The 21,053-nt window shown below is 36.6% G+C and overlaps 1 protein-coding gene across 1 annotated transcript in view; it reads right to left on the bottom strand.

The window, feature by feature from the left end:
• Positions 1 to 13,059: 13,059 nt before the first annotated feature.
• Positions 13,060 to 21,053, bottom strand: part of LOC136343021 (protein glass-like) — a 56,526-nt gene continuing 48,532 nt past the window's right edge. Inside the window, exons 5-6 of the mRNA XM_066289386.1 lie at positions 15,800 to 15,965; positions 13,060 to 13,493 (exon numbers count right to left, since the gene is read on the bottom strand). Coding sequence (XP_066145483.1) covers positions 13,462 to 13,493; positions 15,800 to 15,965 — 198 coding nt within the window. The 3' untranslated portion in view covers positions 13,060 to 13,461. The remainder of the gene's footprint in view (positions 13,494 to 15,799; positions 15,966 to 21,053) is intronic.

Below are 21,053 nucleotides of genomic sequence, written 5' to 3'. Positions count from 1 at the left end.
AATTTTTTTCTAGTTAGTGAGTTGGTAACTTGTATCACAAGGTTCCATTGGGTCGCGTATAAAATTCAGTAGCAGCAAATTTTCCCAGAAGGTACTCATCAGACGGAGAGATGGGACCACCTCGAAATCGATTTCAGAGATAGTGGTCTTCAGATAGTGTGCTGCTATTAACAAGACTGCTGTCCTGCTACCGTAGCGGCTCCTGCCAACCGGGGATCGGATCAATCAACCGTCTCTTACCAGTAACTTTTCGCCTAATTGTTCGCCTTGTTCCCTTCCATCGAAAGTATACTGAAAGCTAAATTTTCATATACTACAGTGATAAAAAAAAATAAGGTAAATTTTTCATTTAAACTCCCCCGGAACTATAAAAACATGAAATTGCTGTTTTGTGTGCTGGTAGCACTGTCTGCGATATCTATGTAAATTATCATGTGAACGTATTCAATTGCTGCAGAGCTACACGTGTTTTTGTAAGCATACAAAAGTGAGTTTTTCGATTTTTACTAAGTTCAATTTTGTCCAGCGAAGAATTTGCATTAAATTGTGTTCGCTGAACTAATATTCTGCAATGAAAACGTTAAGAATGCTGCAGAAGGCCTTTTGTAATACGGCTATGTCGCCAAAAATTCATTACAAGTGATGTCAAAGACTGCATAGAAGGCCGAGAAAGAGTTCAAGACCAGCAATCCCCTGGACGACCATCAAAGCCACATCAAGCAAATGAAAAATTTGGTATTCTAAAATCGTCGATTGACAATTAGAGACTTTGTTTATGCTGCGGGTACTTCACTTGGATCCACCACAAGTATTGAAAAAAATGTTTTTGGCCTGAAATACGTCAAAGCTGAAAGGGATCCAAAAATACAAAATTTTTTGGAAAAAAGCGTCGCCTTAAAATCTGTCAAAGATTATTTTTGACTACCGAGACCGCATAAAACGCATCATTATGGGAGATGGGACTTGGATCTATGCATACGACCCGGAAATAACTGACGACCAGTCAAGCGAATATCGTGCAAAAATGAATCAACACTGAAAAAACCACTCACAAATCAAGGTCATGTTGACAGTTTCCTGCATTTATCGCGGTGCTGTGCATTATGAATTTCTTTCACCAGGCAAAACTGTTAACAAGAAATATTATTTGATCCTTATGCCTCGCTTGCGTGAAGCTATTCGCCTCAAGAGGCCAAAGTCATGGGCAGACAATTCTTGGTTTTTACACAACGATAATGCACCGTTCCAAACTGAACTGATTCTTCGAAATCATTTTGCCAAAAATTCTACCCATATCGTTCCACGACCACCGTATTCGCCTGATTTAGCACCGTTGGACTTCTGGCTGTTCAACAAGCTCAAAATACCCCTCCGGATATGCCATTTCGACTTGACTGAGGAGATAAAAGCCGAATCGAAGAAAGTTTTGAAGGTCATATCCGGAGAAAGGATCATCTAATTCTTTTTAAGATTAGGAAAAACGTTAGTACAAGTGTATTGTACCGAACGAGGAGTACTTTGAAGGCGATGAAAGTTATTTGAATATTTTTTCACTTCATAAATAAATTCACCTTCTTTTCCGATCACAGTAGTATCACGTTAAAACACATTCAGAAAGTTCAGTTATTTTCTTTCCAGCAGATTCTTAAACAGCGATCGATAACCAATAGCGAGATATCGCACGGTTTTTCAAGAGGTTTGTGAGGAAATTGGTCACTGGACGCATAGAAAATGCAGCAATGGACAGGGTTCTGTTTCGATAAAGAAGAAAACCAATTTCGGACCGCGAGAAATAGTCAGAAACATGCTCAGTAGACTGATTGGGACATCCCGATTATATTTCTGACAGTTCGGAACTGGTTTTAGAGCTAGGCGGTGCCTTAATTCTCCGTTGGCACAAAGTCAATATAGAAAACTTAGAGCTAGTCAATGGTATAAAGTGTAACAACATGCAAAGGTAACGTTATGAAAACGTCATACAAATTGAAGTGGAAACCTTAATGTGAGATAGGAGGGACAGCGATGGGAAATTCAGAATATCTCGACACTATGCCAATTTTGGTAACATTCATATCTGGAATTTAAACGCCTCACGAAGAATACCTCCTCAAACGATCTGATCCCATAATATGACATAAACTTGAGTTCCAGGAAGCTTGAATAAGAGCGACTTTCCACGAAACATCTCTCAGTCATAATGTGCATTAAGTGCAACTTCCATTACAGGGAAGATACGCAGAGACCAGGAACGCATACACTTAAAAATATTAATGGTCTTCATTGACAAAAGGACATCCTGTGAGAAAAAGATAATGGTATACCCAGTAGCCGCGGTAGTAATTGTTTTAAAGTAAAACAACGATTTATTTTCAGGTTCATTGATAAATGCGTGACGTCAGAAAGCCGGTGGTCCGACATTTGAATATAATGAAAGAAGCGGAGACAAAGATCAGGGCTGAGAAGACTTATTCTTGTAGCAGGCGCAGTAATGGAACCTTCGGTTTGATACTGGTGACGAAAGCATCCACCAAAAGATTTTTATTTCCTTTTGGCTGAAATTCCGAAGACGGTACCGACGGGGTACTTTATGTAAACGAATCAATATCTCAAAAGGCACCAATCCCTCTCGGAATTTATTACCCCGTACTGAACCGGCGCAAATCCGGAGCTTAATAAAAGCTAGTCACGCGAGGCTCAATTAAGAGCTTAATGTTTGTCCTATGCAAATCGGGGATTGGCCTCCGATTCGCCAGATTTATACCCCTTGTACCGTATGTTTTGTTTCGCTGCTATCGCCGAGAAATATGTATCACAACTTAATTTTATACGGCCGTATTGTACGGCTCTGGACCTGTTTTTATTCAGGTTTTATTGGTGTAGGTACTTCGAATAATTAAGACAGTCACTCTTGAGATGCTCCCAGCATATCTTAGATGACTTTCGGAGCAGTACCGCATCACCATTGCTCTCCATCTACAATGGTTCTGCAATAAAGAAGAAAATGATTTGGTTTTATGGCATCCTTCTTCTTCGATGCTATGTTATGCAAAAAAATTTCGAACTCGAAGCGTCTTTTGCAACGTCTTTACTCGCGTTTGATCGATGTCGCATCGATGAAAATGAAAGCGAGATACGGGGATATTGATTGTCGTACAACATGCGATGCGTGCGTGTAAAAAGAGATGTCACACGATGCGTGGATGGACTGGCAATGGCAAGAAAAAATCTCCAACGGATATATACCAGTTAATTCTGCTTAGATTTATGCAGGTATTGAGAATGGAGATGGTAAATCACTCTAAAGATGAAACGATTTAGGTTTGAGTGCGTTTTGTTGGTACAGATGTAAGAGAAATGTAAGCTTGGCAAGAACTCCCCAGGACCGCAGAAAGTGGAATCGATCACGACCATATGAGAAAATCGACCTAAAGAATAATCAGGACCAAAAAGTTAAGGAGCTAAAGCGGGTACCAGGACGTGAACTGATATTAAGAACGGAGCCCATTTAAGAAAATATTTAAAGAAATTCATGTTAGCCCTTCTACAGGGACATATTGTTCATTGTTAAGCTTCTGTCTCGTTGTAGTCGAACCAGGTAGCTAAACTGTTGTATATTACGTAATGGGCATGATTATGCTATGCCTTTCAACGTATTTACCTTACTTCACGTTAATTGTCTTGGAACGATTTGTTTCCTCAAATCTTTGAAACTCTTATTGGAATTGGTCCTGCCTAGTCAACCTTGGTATGGTGAAATGGTGGGAGGATCGTGACACTCATTGATTCATATGGCGAAATAAGGAGATGCCATCAAGAAAGTAAAAAATATTACAAATTAATTATGGAGTGTACTTACCGTTTTAGAAATATTAATTAAATTCGTGAGAGAAATAGCTGATTACTCGGAGAAAGTGGTGTCCCTGTTCAATCGTGCTTTATGACTCGTTATGGCAATGTTCCTGAGAAAATCTTAGAATATGTTATAGCTGCTTTAGACATTCACTTAAGATAAAAACTAAAATTATCATTTTGATTCGACATTCTCATTCACTTGTAGGTAGTTCAGAATGGAGGTCAATTCCATTACCTACTCATAGCCAAAACACATACGAATAGCTATGTTGGTACGTAAACAAATACCTACATAAAATCGAAAATAGCTGCCGATTTATTGCTTTCTTATCAACCTTTTATTTGTCATAAAATTTCAACAAGAGCTTCTCCCCCGGTCAACATTTAATCGCTTAATTTGGTGAAAAAAAGGCAAACGGATGGTTAGTACCCATCCTTTAGTACCGCGCATTTTGGTTCGTTTTTATCAGTACCGACCGAATTGATATCTGCCAGTTAAGTTTAAGAGCCGATTTTACGAGCTATAAAATCGGAAATTGGTATCTCGAGCATAAAAGCGGTAGCAGAGAGGCCCTAAAGTCCTTTAAAGGCGATAATTGGAGGAAATCGAATGCCTTTTAATTGATTTTTTTCTTTTTTCTTTTATGCCGCATTAATTTACAATTTATACTAGGTACTAATGTTAATGCTTCAATAACTCATTTCGAGCACAGCCCCAATGATGCTATAAAAGTAGTTAATTAGCGAGTTCTCTAAATAATATTCTTAATTTTCTATTAATTATCTAGAGGAAGCAAAATGGAAACCCGAGCTGTCTTCTTCGGACAAAATCGAAGAAAAAACATGAATTATGCGTTATGCGAAACCATGTTATAAGTTGTTTTTATGCACGTACCTCCATTCGAAGCACATAAGAAGAAGGAATCGGCTTTTATGGATGTTTTCCGTTCTGGGCCGACAAACGACACCTCAACACACTCGCCGAACATTATTTTTTATCGGTATGTTAACAGTTAATAAATTTTCTTAAATACATGTTTAAGAGTTAGTAAGTTAAGGGAGGAAATTCATATAAAAAAAAGTTTTTGAGTTTTTTTTTCTTTTAAATAATAGAGAAACATCTCTAGAATATTCTAGGAAGTCTGATTTCGGGTTTCCTTCTGTATTATCCCCTGTTAAAAGTGCAATGGCGTCAGGTCGGCCGGAGCGTGATTGTAGTGGACACGCTCGGGCCGGAAGAATACAACCACCCACTTCCTCTTCAACGAGATGTGCGAATTAACATTTTGTCGATATAAGAGAACTTGTCAAGGTAAGATCTCCTTAAAAGGTGTTTAGATGACCATTCGCAGAACGGCAATGGAAATTTGCATGCTTATATTTGGCATTTCTTTCTTTAAAAATTTACACGCGTTTTTTTCGAAATTCGAAATTTCGCCCGCGGAACACGATAACCCGAAAACTGCTCGATAGATTTCGCTCAAATTTTGAAAGAATGTTCCTACCTCATTGGGCTTTGCATGAACGTCTCGAATATTTCCTGTTTGTTGTAAAGCTAAAAAAAGTATCGACAATAATTTCTAAAAAAATATGCCTTTTTTTAAGCGTTGCCTGTTTTGGAATTTTCGGAATTTTCATGGTAAATTTTTAAGTTCATACAAAGCGCGTTTCCATAAACTAACGAATTTTTTTAGGTACTTTTACTACAGATGATTTTAACGACCTCCGCATTGTATCGCAGAACTTTAACATTTAGATTTTAAACCGCCATTGTGACTTAATTATTATTTAACCTTAAAAAAGTACTTTATAGCTATTATGATCCACAATAACTGCAACAAAATTGCAACTCGGAAAACGCAGTAATTTCCAAAAAAAAATCTTACAAAAGAACCGTTCTGTATGCATTTCCCCCCTTAAATGTGTTTCGTACAAACAAAAAGGGCAATAATATGATTTTTCTGCAGAATCGGATTCTGGCTTATTATGCATACCCTCGAGACCCCAATAAGCAAACCTACTTCTTTCGTCTCAAAAGCAAAATGAAATACAGTTCTCGATAAAGGCACATTTTTTTATTGCCTCGCTTAACGGTCCAGATTTATTGTTCGCTCATCGTTTGAGTCCAGAGTGATGACAAATTTATTCCTTTATTTGCATTCGGCATAAAATCTGCAACCGGGCAAGCTGAAAAAAGGATAAAAAAGAATTATTGAGTTATGCCGATGATTTCTCAAATGGTAACGAGAACGAACGAGGCGCCTCGGCCATTCGGAATCTTTAATTGTCACTTTTGGCCGGTTTGTCCATAATTTATGCCGTAGATGGAGTTTTCGTATTACGAAGTTTTACGGCCTCAAACAGTCCTCCTAATTAAAATTTGTGGAGTAGATTTGATTAAGACGGGGATTAATGCAGAAGGGATAAGAACGGTTGGTAAGATGGCGAGTGTTTCGTCCAAATCACGAATGTGGATGCAGGCAGCAATACGGTTTCGCACACACACATATTTACGTGTGCGAAATGATAGCAGCGTGCAGGTACTTTTTGAGAAAATTCTTTAGTTTTCGATAAATTTCAGTAGTTTATCGATTTTTCGAAGAAACCTAGAACTTTGTTAATTACGCAAGAGAAGCAAAATAACTTATAGGAAAAAATCTTCTAAAAAAAATACATTTTTCTCTCAAAAATATGTCCCAAAAAAATAGCAGTCTTTCTTGAAAGTTAGAGAGAAAGAAAAGGAAAGCATTTAAAAAAAAACACTTATTTAAGTACACTAATATAAGTACTTTGTATTGTACCCTTTTTCGGCAATAACAGCCAAACCTCTCCTCGGTATCGAGTCGACTAAATGTAGACACCTCCCAACTGCAATTGAATACCAAGTATCTTAAACAATTTTCCACAGATCTGCGTTATTGGTTGGTTTTGCTGCAGAAACTCCTTTATTAACATCTGGCCATAAACGGTCAATTGAGTTGAGGTACGAAGATTAAGCAGGTTACTTCAAAATCTCAACTCTATTGTCGGCAAACCATGTTCTTACCCCTTTGCTCGTGTCTTTAGGATCATTACCCTGGATAAAAATCCATGCGACGGGTATATTGTCGTCGGCATAAGGAAATATTATAACTTTAACGTAGACAACTTGGTCCAGGATCCTCTCGTTGCGATATATCGGATCTATATACAGGGTTATTCACGCTATACGGCTCGGAATATTGTGGCCAAAATACGAGGTTTTTTAAAAATTTTTCTTTTGGGTTATATGGGGATCTATTATGGCTACTTTTTAAAATTATTTTCATATTATACAGGGTGTCCCAAAAGTGCTAAAAGTATCAAAGTTGTGTTTTTTTAAATGGAACCCCTTGTATATTGTTGCATTTTTGGATTCTCCGATCAAAATAAATGTGTGTTTTAATAAGGTTTACAATACCTAGCACTTACGGTTTTTGAAATAATTTAAATTTTGTAAAAATTTGGCCTAATTTTCATGTTTTAACCACTTAAACAGTATTTAAGTTATGTAAGCGTAATTTACAGTGTAGTGTAATAATGGATCATACTTTTTATCCCAATCATGAAAAACTTGCCAGCTTATACAGGGTGTGCAAAAATTAAAACTATTCAAATGAGGACTTTAAGTGGCTATAACTGGATTAATTTAAATGCAATGCCATATTTTTTGACTTACCAGGATATGTAGTTTTTAAATACCCATCGAATGGTACTAGGATGTTCATAGCTAAGTCTTCGCGTTTTTGCAGAATGCACTAAATAATGGCTCCTTGCGCCATTTGGCGTCTTTTAGTTCAAAGTTCAAAGTATAATATACTTTTTGCGATTTTTCCATTTCAAGAGTCGATATCCAGGAAATTTGTGGAGTAACTGCCTTCCAATATACCTGAAATTAATCGCCCCGACGATTTTTACGGGGTTTATTATTTAGGGGCGCACCCTGTTGGGATTTTTGAATTAGTGAGAGTGACGAGATTGGTCGAATGGCGAAAAGTTGCTATTTCTGGAGATTTTAATTAAATGTTAGATGGTGTTGTGTTTAATAGTTTTAAATTCTGATTCTTTGCAGGAGTAACTGTTAACTCTCAAAGTCGACGGAAAAATATTTTTAAATGATAAATTCTCTCCTCCTTGGTAACGTGAGGTTTTCTGCTAATCACGTCTATTTACTGCCGAATAAATTGTTCCCAGTATTGATAAAAACATTATTTTTATTGCGATTCAAAAACAGAGTTTTATCAGCGTCGCCAAGGTAATACGACCATTTTGATTACTTTCCAACATCATCTTTAAACCGGATCTATAAACTCGGCATTGACTTTGGCTTCGGTGTTAGCTCCAAATGTCGACGCTGTATTAGAGCTCGAGAAACCAATGCATGTCTTGAATATGGATTTGGTGTTGTGTTGTGCATCAATAAGGCTTCGAAGACCTCCGGATTAGCTGGAGATGGCTATATATCTATTTCTGTACATTAAAAAAAAATCTGCACTCCTCTCTCTCTCGCTCGCTCTTTGTGCCAATCCCGAGGACTCTCAGCCCACTGAAATAAATAACGAAACTTGGCTGCAAACTTATAACTTTTCATTTCATATTTCACATTTGTTGAAAAATTAAGACGTGATCCCGTGCCGTTAGTAACTGATTTCATTGGAAGTCGACCCCATGCTACGGTTTTGCTACGAGCGCCAACGTCAAAAGAATAATATTGGTTTATCTTCGACGGCAGCCCAGTTGGAGGGTCAGAGACGACTTCACATCAGATCGGGAATATAAATTGAACAAATACACTTTTTGGTATCAGGTTCTTAATGCCAAATTCAAAAGTCCATGCCAAATCTGAACTGAGGTGAAGCTTATAAATCCTTCTTCTGATCGGCAAAACGATCCTATCAGCACATTCACTACAAGGTAGTTTCAGAAGTACCCGGACTAACATATAGTTGACGATTTTTTATCAATAATTTGCCTATACTGCAAATACCTAACTTTGAAAAGCTTATGCCTAAAGCTTGAAGGCGCTACATAGATTTGTGCTTGTTTTGGTTATCAATAAGTGATCCAATATTTTTATTCAAAAGCCCATCCAACCTCAAACCGGAATTAGATTTTACTTTGGGGGCAATCTGGTTCTTTATTAAAAAATATAAAATGTTGGGTGGCACAGTTGAATCGCGGTCGTACCAGCTGCCAGGCCGAACTCCGCAGTGGTCGACCCAATGACACTCCCGATCTGACCACTCCAAATATTGTGGTGAAAACACAACTGTACTGGAAGATAGGCATTTCAAAAAGTACCGTACATCGTATTTTAATCCAACAATTGGATATGCGAAACCTGTGTCCAAGATGGATACCGTGACTACTCACAATTGAACAGAAACAACGCAGTGAGGACGTTTCAAGGGAATGTTTGGTCAAGTTTCGCAACAATAAAATCAAGTTTTTGCGTCGATTCATAACCATGAATGAAACATGGGTCCATCATTTCACACCTGAGACGAAAGAGCAGTTAAAGCAATGGAAGCAAAAGGGAGAATCCGTTCCAAAGAAGGCAAAACCCGTTTTATTTACAGGAAAAGTGATGGCATCAGTGTTTTGGGATAAACGTGGGATAATTTTTATTGACTATCTCCCTAAAGGAAAACAATAAGCGGAGAATATTATACAAATTTATTGCAGCGTTTGAGTGAAGAAATTAAGAAAAAGCGATCGTATTTGGCGATAAGACAAGGCTTATTTCATCAAGACAATGTACTAATCTTTTCTTCCATCGTCGCAATGGCCAAAATCAATTAACTTGGTTGCAAACTTGTTCCTCACCCGTCCTATTCGCCATATTTAGCCCCCTCAGATTATTTTCTATTTCTAAACTTGAAAAAATGCCTCGGTGAAAAGAAATTTGCCAATGATGAAAAGATGTGATCCGAGGTTGATATCTGTTATGAAATATTCGAAGCATCTTTCTAGAAATAGAATGCAGAACCTCACCGAGAAAACTGTGTCAATCTGAAGGGAGACTATGTTGAGAAAAAGTATAATATTTTCCGAAATTTTCTTTATCTTTAAGTGTTAATTCGGGCACTTTTGGTGCTATTCTCGTGTTTTTGTGTTTATGGAGAGGGAGTGAGAACGCTTTTTCAGCATTTATCCACCCTGGTAGAACTAGAGCTCATGCTTGATATGGTAAAATTGATCCAGCCGCTAACTTCATCATTATTGAGTTAAGCACTCAACATCAGCAGAAAATCCTTCGCGTTAAAGTGCTAGCGATTTTGTTCTTCTCCTGGTGTATCATGCTTTTGATAGCTAGCAACGATTTCGTACATAAAGGCAAAATTTAATAATAAAAAATAAGGTCATTTTGTATTATATAGGATTATTTCACAGCCTCATTATATTAAACGATCAGTTACCCATCACTTTAAATATAATCATCTCGTGATCTTCAAGTATTGGACTTCAAGTATACCTATTATAATCTGCCAATTTGGTGCACCAGCACATTCCTGTGGAATGTTTACGGCCGCACCTGTAATTCGCGGCCTTCCAGCTACCATTTAATTATAACAGGGCTTAAAGCCTTTAAGCCTACTAAACGCCACTTCAACCAGAACCTTATTTAAAATTTTAAACCATTTAAGTTTCTTCTCCAAGACAGGAAGTATTCTGCGGTGCCATGTCACTCACCCTAGACGATTTTTCGAAATATTGAACTCCTATTAATTAGAGCCCATGAATGCAAATATCCACAAATTGTGGGTTACTTTAATACCAACTAATAAATCCATAAATTAGCTTCGTCTCATCGACTCGGCTGCAATGTTATTTACCCTACAAGAAAAATGTATGAATGAAGAATAATTTACTGCATGGATACGTGTAGTTTACGTTAGTTCGCCATGGCTTCTTAATGAAAATCATACTCGTTCTCATCAAATGACTATATATTTAAACTAATCTCCGTGTACCATCGATACGCGAGATGGTACCCCGAGGCGCGATATGCGACGTTTTACTTTACCATGGGCCTTAAGGCTACGCCGTGGCCTTTCATTTCTATGAAATAGACCTTAACACCAGAAGCAGTAAAACGTGCTTTGGCATGCAACTTATAATCGTATGTTGTTTTTTTCCATTTTGCTTCTTGTTTATGTATTTCATGGTTTAGTTGGTTTACTCTTAATGGTTCCAATACCAACAGAACGATGAAAAATCGCCGGCGAATAAAAGCTTAGAAATTGCCATGAATACACAACATCTGACAAAAACTAAATCTTTTGATACCATTCACAATCGGAATTAACATGAGATTCTTGCTTTGATATCGCTTCGAGATAATTATCTGGGGAACGGTTGGAGGCTATTGAATAGGTAAACGATTAGCGGATTCAATAGGGTTTTTTAATAGGGGTGCACAGTTAGAAATGTTATGGTTTCAGATAGAGAAGTTTATGCAGTTTTTTAATCTTTCCATTAATGGTGTTATAGGTAGTTTTACTTCTTCATTTGAAATTAATTTGTCTTGTGGTTGGTGGTCGATGTTTTCATCTGGCTTTGATTCTCTTTTGGGGTCCTACTATTATAGATGTGTTATTTCCTAAGACTTAACGCATTTTAATTTTTTCCCCACTACAAATGGTAATTCATTTTCAAAGATAGGTACTGCCATGGCAATTGGGAATGAAGATTTCATGCTATTTACCTCTATATAACTCTTGGAATTCAAAATTTTTTGAAATTTCAAGAATGGCATTCAAAAAAGTTTATTAATATTCTTGACTATAAGTTTCTTCTTGAGATCTTTTCTCAAACCTCCATATTTTATTACAATATTTGTGCCTAGGATCTCTTTGCAAATTCTAATGATTCCAATGGATGGCAAGAACAAATTAAGGCCATCTGTTATGTTTGCTTAGATTTTCAGGAAATATGTTTTGGTGAATTATACTTTTAGGATTTTTTTTCTTATACAGCAGAGAGAGTCGATGTCGTGATATTAGGTACAACACCAGTGGTACCAAATACTGGGAAAGTTTTCAACTAAATGTGATAATATATTAAATTATAATTTATTATATATATATAATATCCTATATTTTTATAAAAATTATTGATGTGATAAAATTGACTGTTTTATAAGACTTTTTAAGTCCACACAGTATAAATTTATGCGTTCCAGTTTTTTAGCACATTTAGGACACCATCCAACGTCGTTTTGACTTTGGCCTGTTATCCTGAGAACGTGGTCCACTGCTTGGTTCATATGCAAACTTATCTAAGCATTTCGCAAATGGGTTTACATCATACAATATACGTGCGGTTTTCACTATGCATCAGTCCTGATTAAGCTGAAACACAGTTAAACAAGTTTCATACAACTGGACATGGGCGTTTTTATATCACCTCTTAACGATAATAGTTTCCACATTATTTTATAAAATTATTGCATTTTTTATATAAAATGTTATGCATACGTTCTCCAAGGATTAATTTTTTAATCGTTATAGATGAATTAAGTCCAAGTGGGTGCAGCTTTAATATGCAAAGACATCTTTGGTTGCCTTCGAAGATCGAAAATCGAGCAAAGTTAGTAGGAAAATATTAATAGAATATCAAAGGCCAAGCTTGAGTAATAAAATTTATAGCAAATATAGAGAAATTTTTTGTGAAATAAAAAAAAGCATGCAGTATAAATCAAAGACTTTATACTACTGAACATATTTTCCTGTAAGCCCTCAATATCTAAATTAAAAGGACAGCTAGAGAACTCTGCTCATAGTTTTTCATGATGCCTAATTTTTAAGAAAAACATGTAGCGAGGTCATTCTTAAAACCGAAAGAGTCACATATAAACCTCTTTCCTTGCTATTTCTCAAAGCGGTAGTTCATTAGTAAGAAGCAACATGACCGAAATTGTAATCACTCTCTTAGAAAAACGTAGCCCCCATTAAAATCCGTAGCCACATGAGGCGAACCACGGGGTTCTTGTAATATATTTTCGGTCTCTTTCTGAATTGTAATCCCAAAAATCAGATAAAGCCTTTTTGGCCGTTTCGGCGTGCTGCTGCGAGCACCTGATACACTCAATGAATTTTTTTCCTTTGACCATTATCATTCAGTGGCATTTGGTGTATATCTAACGGAATCGGGTGTTGATCAATCGCATGGAAAGAAAACCATTAGTTCTATACAATAGTATCTTTAATATAAAACTATATACATTTTATACATAATGGCTTCGTTACAGGATAAACCATCTAAGTAAACATATAAATAAGTAAAATTTGGATAACAAAAATAACATAAATTAATCTTAACTATTCAGAAAAATGACTAAAAGGCAAACTTAAGAAATGTGCCAATTCAACCTTGATAATAATCGATCCATTTTCCGGTTGCATAATGTTCGTTTACATAATCACAAACTTAATCCTCTATCACTTGGGAGTTATTGGACGGACTTAGCAGCTAGATGTAAGCAAAAAAATGGATTACAAGGAGGAGATCGGGTATTAGTACTATCCACTTAAAACCTTCGCGAACTCGCAAACTTGATCTCACGTGCATCATGGAGTTTCATGTCCATTATCCTTTCTTCGTCGACCCGTTTGGCTTTCCTGCAACAAAATAATTTTTTTCAACAAATTTTCGTTGAAATTGGCCTGTCAAAAAATCTCGTAAAGGACGAATTAATCCGCCCCCGAGCCTCTGGCCGGAATTCCGAAATTAAAAATTAAAATTTCAAATCAAAATGCGGCCCGCGTGCTCCGACCCTGCAATTTTGTCCCGAAATTAAATCCCGAAACAAAAGAAGAACGGTCCGCGCCTGGACAACATGTAATTACGATCGGACGGTAGTTGGCCATGCAATCAGCCTGCTACCGTCCTGCGGCCTCGGACCGAATTAATTGCCCATCAGGACGTGCGATGCTGTGGGGTGTTATTTTGGTACCAGTGCCGTGTGGTACCAGTACATTTTTGCTCGAATTAGTTGTTAAGTTATTTGTAGAATTGTATCGCATGTGTCCTGCAAATTATGTATTCTGCGAATTCTTGCGATCATTCCGCGATCGTTCTTGGTTGATTCTACATCCAAAACTACTGCAAAAATGTCCTACAAACGTAAGTCCGCAAATGTTAAGTTACTCTGAGCCAGACTGCTACTAAAGTTTGAAAAGGGGTCTCGGTTCCATTCTTTTCCCTACAGTCAGCTTCAAGAGTTTATCTTATATTTTTTGTAGAAAGTGAAAAAAATCAGCACCTTTTTATGAAAAAAAAAACTGTTGACAAGCATAAATTAATTATTTTTACGGGAACGAGGTCCACTCTCGTTCTATTTAATATTTAATTAAATGGATATAAATATGACGAACTTTAATAATTTAATTTTAAATTAATTTTATGTCTCATAATTTAACTTGGTACATAAAAAAAACCATTAAACTACCTAGTGCTATGTACATACATATACATTCCACTTCAATTGCCCCCAATCTCTTCATCAAGTCGCCCCAAGTGTAAAGTCAATGTGTGATGAAATATAGGAACTGTACTATACAAAATGTATCATTTTATAGTTCATATTTTTTTTCATCTTTCATAATTCTAAAAGATAAGCTAGGGAAACATAATTTACAATTTAATTATTCACATTAAGTAAAGAAAGGGCACTAATGAAGAAAATTCTGTATATTTAAATAACCTCTGCCTAAGTCCTATGAAAAATTATCAAATTTTTTTGCCAGTCCAAATTGGTTTATGTCAGTTCTGAAAAATTTTGATTAAATCCATATTTATCAGCGCATTTTACATATTTTTAAGAGATTTTCTAAATCTGGAAAATCCTTCCTTAAACACAGTGAAAAATTATCAAAATCTGTTGATAGTCCAAAATTACTTTGTTCAAATTTTGACTAATTTTGATTAGCAGAAAGTTATTTGAATAAGAATGCTTTTTCAGATTTTTTCATATATTTTACAAGATTCTTCACTTCATCCCATTAACGGCTTTCGCTAAGTGCGATTTGCTGATTTTGGTTAAATCCCCATGTGATACGACCCTGTTTCAACCTGAACTAACATGAGCAATTCCTATAATTATAAGCTGCCAAACTAAAGAACTGCGTCTGATAGTCACCTCTTGAGGCATTGTGGTTTCGAATCTAATCGGTAATTGAACTCTCGAGGGCCAATTTGCGTTTTTTGCAATAAGACAAAACGTCCTAATCACTGTAAAATAAATTTTTTATCAACTTTCTTTTCATTTTTTCAACTGAAATAGTCTAGATAATTACGTCAAAATTTTACAAAAAATATTCAATCCTTTTTGATACTAAAATTAAATAGCTAATTTGGCCGAAAGAACTTATTGTATTCAGTGTAAATACTTACCACACTCATTAATTTCCCTACAAAATGGTTGCTTAGTCATTGTTTGAATAGAGTTTAATCAAGTTCAATCATAATAAAGAACATACTTTTTGTAAAGATCTATTTACTCTTCTGAAACTTAATGCGTTAAATAATTTTTATAAAATCGATTTTTATTTATTATTGATCGGAATCTTGACTCACTGAATTTAGTAACTTTAGTGCAGAATTTTGCATCATTTATGTTAAAAATTGGCACGGAAAAAGGGCTTTTTAAAAATTAGACCAATTTCAAGAAAATTGGTTCCTGATGTATCGCTTGCAAGACTCTTAATGTAAATCGCTATTAAATTTTGAATTTTTACCATCACGAACTTATTATAAAACCATTTCGAGAAGTTAATTTTGCATACTAAATTTCGGGGTAATCTACAACGAATTTATGCTAAAATCCCTTTGGAAATTATTATTTAAATCGGGCGCACAAAATAGCCCGAAGGGCTCCAATTTCTCGTAATTTTTCAAAATTCCGAAACGACGCAAGGTGTCTTACCTGTATGCAAGAACAAGTGGTTCTTCAGATTTGTGTGCTTCGAGAACCCTCTGGAACATATGTGACACTTGAAGGGCCACGATCCGGAATGGACGTACATGTGCGATCTTAAATCTCCTGGAGTTGGGAAAGATTTGCTGCAAAGGTTGCATTTGTGAGGTTTGTCCTGCAAGAAAACGTAAACGTTTAATTCTGATGAAGTTTTCCCGCTTCTGATGATTTTTATTGCTTAAACTAAAAGAATAGAAATAAATTAACACAGTTTATCCATTAAAGATAGTGCAAAAATTTAGGCAGTTATTTCCTGGACTATTTTGGGAATATTTTGTCCTTGAAGATATTTGAAAAATCTCTTTGTTTCGAAGATATAGGGAGAGAAAAATTTTCGACAACAACAACGTTTTATTACTAAATATTACATGTAACTCTTCTTAATCTACATGAACTGTTGAAAATGGCTATCTCCATCTAGGATGCAAGAGTCTAATTTTTTGCTCATTGACTGCTGAACTCTTTCAAAGGCACCAGAGTCGTTTCTTATTGAGTTACACCCAATAATTATCTATTTTTTCAAATCCTCCACATTTTTCACTTGAGTATTATAAACTAATGAATTTAGATGTCCCCATAGGAAATAATTCAGAGGGTTGAAGTCCGAGGATCGAGCAGACCATAGTGAGGTCCACCTCGACCACTCCAGCGATCTCTGTATTTTATTATTAAAAATTCAGGAATAACCACATTGAAATGGGTTGGTGCAGCACCATGCACGAATCACGTAGCATTTCTTATTGTCAATGGTACATCGTCCAGAAATTGAGGTAGCGTTCGTTCGAAAATGTTGCTATTGTGACAAATTTGTTTCGCACCGTATTTTCGGAACAAAGGAGCTTTTCAAAAATCGTCTAATGACAAAATATTCTTAGAATAATTACCTGAATTCTTTTCGTATATTTAATGATCATCCTGTATATTTTTGTATATATACCAGTAGTTGTATATATCGTTCATTCATTTATCAAGGAAATGGCCGGAGGGAATTCGTTTTTACAACCGTGCAGAAAAAAACAAATAATGACGCAGAACAAAACAGACCCCAAAATTGCCATTCGTTAAGTATTCTTCTCCAGATTCGTGTCGGCTGATTATTTCATATTTGTTCCCAAAGCACCTGTTTCTTGCATGCTTTATACCTGCGATCCCGCCTTGATGCCACATCTCTTCTGTATATCAGAAGAAATTGTGTACTCGAATTTTGTAAGATTAAATGCGATATTCGCGACGTATAGTTGTAATTTTTACGTAAAGCAATAAAATTTACGGCGACTTACTGCTGTAAAGAAACACCAGATGTTACGGAATCGTACCCAGAGATACCTTCTGAGTTATAAATCGGTTCAATCTGGGTTACAGTGTAACTCGAAAAGCACCTAAACCAAAATTTAGAACGCTGCATTGTTAGTCCTAAGGAATTACCGAATTTTGAAATAAAGCTTGTTAGGGTCTTCCAAATTTGAAGTTTTACACATAATTTAAGCGTACAAATTTGTAGTACGAAATCAAAGAAAGCGAAGCCCGCGAAGCTTAAATTCAGAAGCAGAGAAAATCAAAAGGATATTAAAACCAAATTTAGATCATTGCAGCGTTACTCCTATCCGACGTGACAGATTTGTAGCGATTTAAGAAATACCAAATTTTACGTATAACGTATATCATAAGTTGATGAATTTATATCTCGACATCTAAATGAGTTACACCAATGAGGTTCAATCTTGATTATAAGCGACTGAAGCATCACCCACCGCCGGACTATAGAGCACTGCAGTTTAAATACTTAAAGGCACTAAGTCCTGCCAGCACGCCAACAATTTTCAAAAAGTTTATGTATTTACATTTCGAAGCCAAGAAGAACCGTACTCATTAAATTTAATCTGGGTTATAGAGCAAGTCAAAATCTATGTTAATTGAAGATACTCTAAACCGGTTCGTAACCTGCGGCAACAGTGTTGGATTGCACATAGCTCACCCAAAGAAGTAAATAGCCGTCCAAGGTGGAACTAATCCAATTTCCGAACCAAAAACAAAACCCATACACATATGATTAATTTACGGGGTGTCTTTTTTAATTATTTTTTCGGACCAAGGAGGCGTTTCTAATTTGTGGTGGGAAAAAAATCTTAAACTAATAGTGTACCTCCGGGGCGCTCATCAGAAGATAAGACGATTCAATTTATTTATAATATTAAAGCTCGAATTGAGGATTAACTGGCTGGAATTCTAGAAGGAAGTTTCATTTGCGTTGAGAGGTTCTAAAACGAAACAATAGCTATGGTTGGAACAAACATCAAATGGTTCAGTGCGTTTAACCTTAACAAAGTCCGTGGGATTTGTTGACCCGTGTCAAGGACTCCGGTATAGATCAACTTCAAATTTCTCACATACAAATTGTGGGTCTTTTTGTTCAGTTACATTGCGTGCTTTAATTAAAAGTCCATTACACTTATGAGGAGAGAACTGAATTCAGTGGAGCGACGAGGATACACATACTGAATCATCGTGTAACGATGAAGAGAGTAGTGGACATGAAGATGCTCCATATGAGAGAAGTACTTCCAAACAATTAAATCCTTCGAGATTGGGAATCTAGGATTCACATCCTTCAGTATTTCTGCTCAACCAACATGTGATTAAATTAAGAAACTGTTTTCTTCGGCTTCTTCCAGATTAGAGTTTTGCACCAAACTGTCCCGAATATAGCCTTGGATATTCTCTGAATTTTGGGATATAACGATTTTCTACAAAATTATCTCTGCTTAACTTCAGCAGCAACCACTCGTAATTCAAAAGAAACTATCAGAAGTTGGTTCTGTTTGGTTACTTTGTCTCTACGCGTTTCGTCAGAGGGAAGTAATAAAACGCGGCATCACATGTTTTCAGGGGTGGTCCGTTTTCCTGATTTTAAGATTGACCTTACTAAATGCCAAATTGTCTACTCATAGTAAGAAATATGAAGGAGGAGTGCCATTCTACACTTCAAAGCAGATCCAAACACTAATGGCATTACAAGTGTGGTACTACCGGCACAATATAAACAACATTCTTGCATGCAACAGCACTTCGCTTTGCAAATAAGGCGATAGATGATATAAATAAACGAATTTTTCGACACCGACTCGAAATAAATATGTCACCAGAGACACGACTTCTTTTCATTTTACGGAATTTCTCGTTTTCGAGATACACATGAAAAAGGAAATTTGAAAAATCGCATGCCGCAAGTGTGTCGAAAATAGTTTACAGTTAACGGCTTTTGCGCTTACGAGTGTCATGTTACTATGAAATATCGCAATGAATTTCAGGTCAGTATTGAAGGGGCTTTTGTTGAAAATCCGGCCCTGTTGGTCATAAACGGCCACCGGCACCCAACTTGCATCATTTAAAACGTCCATCAGGTGTCAATCCGCGTCCGCGCAATCTGTTTAATGCTGTTGCTTCGGTTCTTTTTCCGCTTTTTTCTCTCGATTTTAAGTCATTCATCCTGTCACCCGTCATCCTCCATCCGATATCCGAGACAAATAGGCCGCGTACGCTTCTCAGATGCATAGAACGATTAGTATATTGTCAAACATACCACCGACAATCTACATCAAGACTATCACTATTGAAGTGGAATGTTGGCTAATTTCGCACATGGCGCCATGGACAAGCGATTTGTGTTTTTTTCTTGATAAGAAATTATCCTTTAACTACTTGTTAAGTTTATCATTATCTAATGATTAGTTAACGTGTTTATAAAGTGCTGGTAAATAAGTATGGAGTTTAGTCAGCAGGAAGACGGTTTAATAAGAAGGTTTTTAAGCCGCAATAATTTACAAGAATTTCCATGAAAAACGGATAAAATCTCGTCAAATTGCATTTTTCTGAACATTCCAGGAATTCTCTAAAAATCCCTGTCAGTGAAAACAGCGGTACCATCTTACGATAAGTAAACCGCAAATCCTCCAACACTCTGAAGACCATTTGGAGTTACAAATCTCCCACTTTTCCAAACATGCTATGGCGTCATTTTACGGCAATCATATCTCCTTTTTAACTCTACTCTCTTGCGTGGCGCCCCTCTTAACACTACTCTCTTCTATGATAATGCGCCAAATAATGATTCAATGTAGCAACTCGGGATCTCACCTAGCTAATGGGGATTTAACTGGATATCTCCCTACAATAATAGACTTTCCCATAAATACACCTGATGTGATGGGCACTTGTTCATGGTCCGGGTCCGTAATGAGTGATTTAAATGCAGAAAACCGATTAAATGGGGCACTGGGTGTTCCACGGCGGGTGAGCCCCGTGTGAACTTCTTGAACTTCATGGTTCAGGAGTCGAGGGACCTCCTTATTGTTTGTGTGCCCTCTTCGTGTGTCATCAACGTCGGTGACCTTCGAGGGGGACTGTTTTATTGTTCAGTGTACAGGAGGGAAATGAAAAGTTAAAGTTAAAGGAACTTTCCGATCTCAAAATCAAAATTGGTTAAATGATTAAACTTGTGCTTCAATCGCTGCTCATTGAATTTGATTTTCCTCATTGTAAGATCTCTAAACTGAAATTCTTTCAAAGATTTGAAAGGTCGGTTTAGGTTTTAAGTAACATCCAGTTTCCTTCATAAAGTTTTCCTTTGCGACGTCCCCTGTATTGGTAATTCCGACTGTTGAACGTTAGTTATTTCCCTGACGTTCAACTTGAGCGGTTTTCATGTCTCAGACCAACGAAAAATTCTCGCCTTTGTGTGGTTTCCTTCTTGCAGATAACAGACAATATCGAAATTACACACATGTGTGACCCTTCCCCTTAACTTTAACAGTTCTCAGTTTTTTCCCACAAAAAGCACTGTGACGTAAAATATAAGAATCAACTAGATGGTCGCGGCCGTGAATCATAATCTAAACGTGAACACTCAAGCCTGAAGACGATTATAGTAAAATCGCGTCATCTTATGAGGCTTAAGCCCTTCATTTGGGGGATTACCTTCTTCAAGGATGAGCGTCACACGCCTGTCACTGGAAAATTTAATACCATGAAGATTTAATTCTTCGAGATGATAATTATACAAACGGAAATCGGCCAAAAGTATTCGATACGTACGCAAGTCTTTTCGGTTCAGCAGGTGGTTCCTATCAGGTACCATCAACCCGTCCTTCTTTAAATAAAAAAATTCCCGCCACAATCCACCTTGTACGCTGCCCAAACTGGCGTA

This window comes from Euwallacea fornicatus, chromosome 1, assembly GCF_040115645.1.
Source record: "Euwallacea fornicatus isolate EFF26 chromosome 1, ASM4011564v1, whole genome shotgun sequence".
Classification (NCBI taxonomy): Eukaryota; Metazoa; Arthropoda; class Insecta; order Coleoptera; family Curculionidae; genus Euwallacea; species Euwallacea fornicatus.
This window is presented reverse-complemented; position numbering and strand designations above follow the sequence as displayed.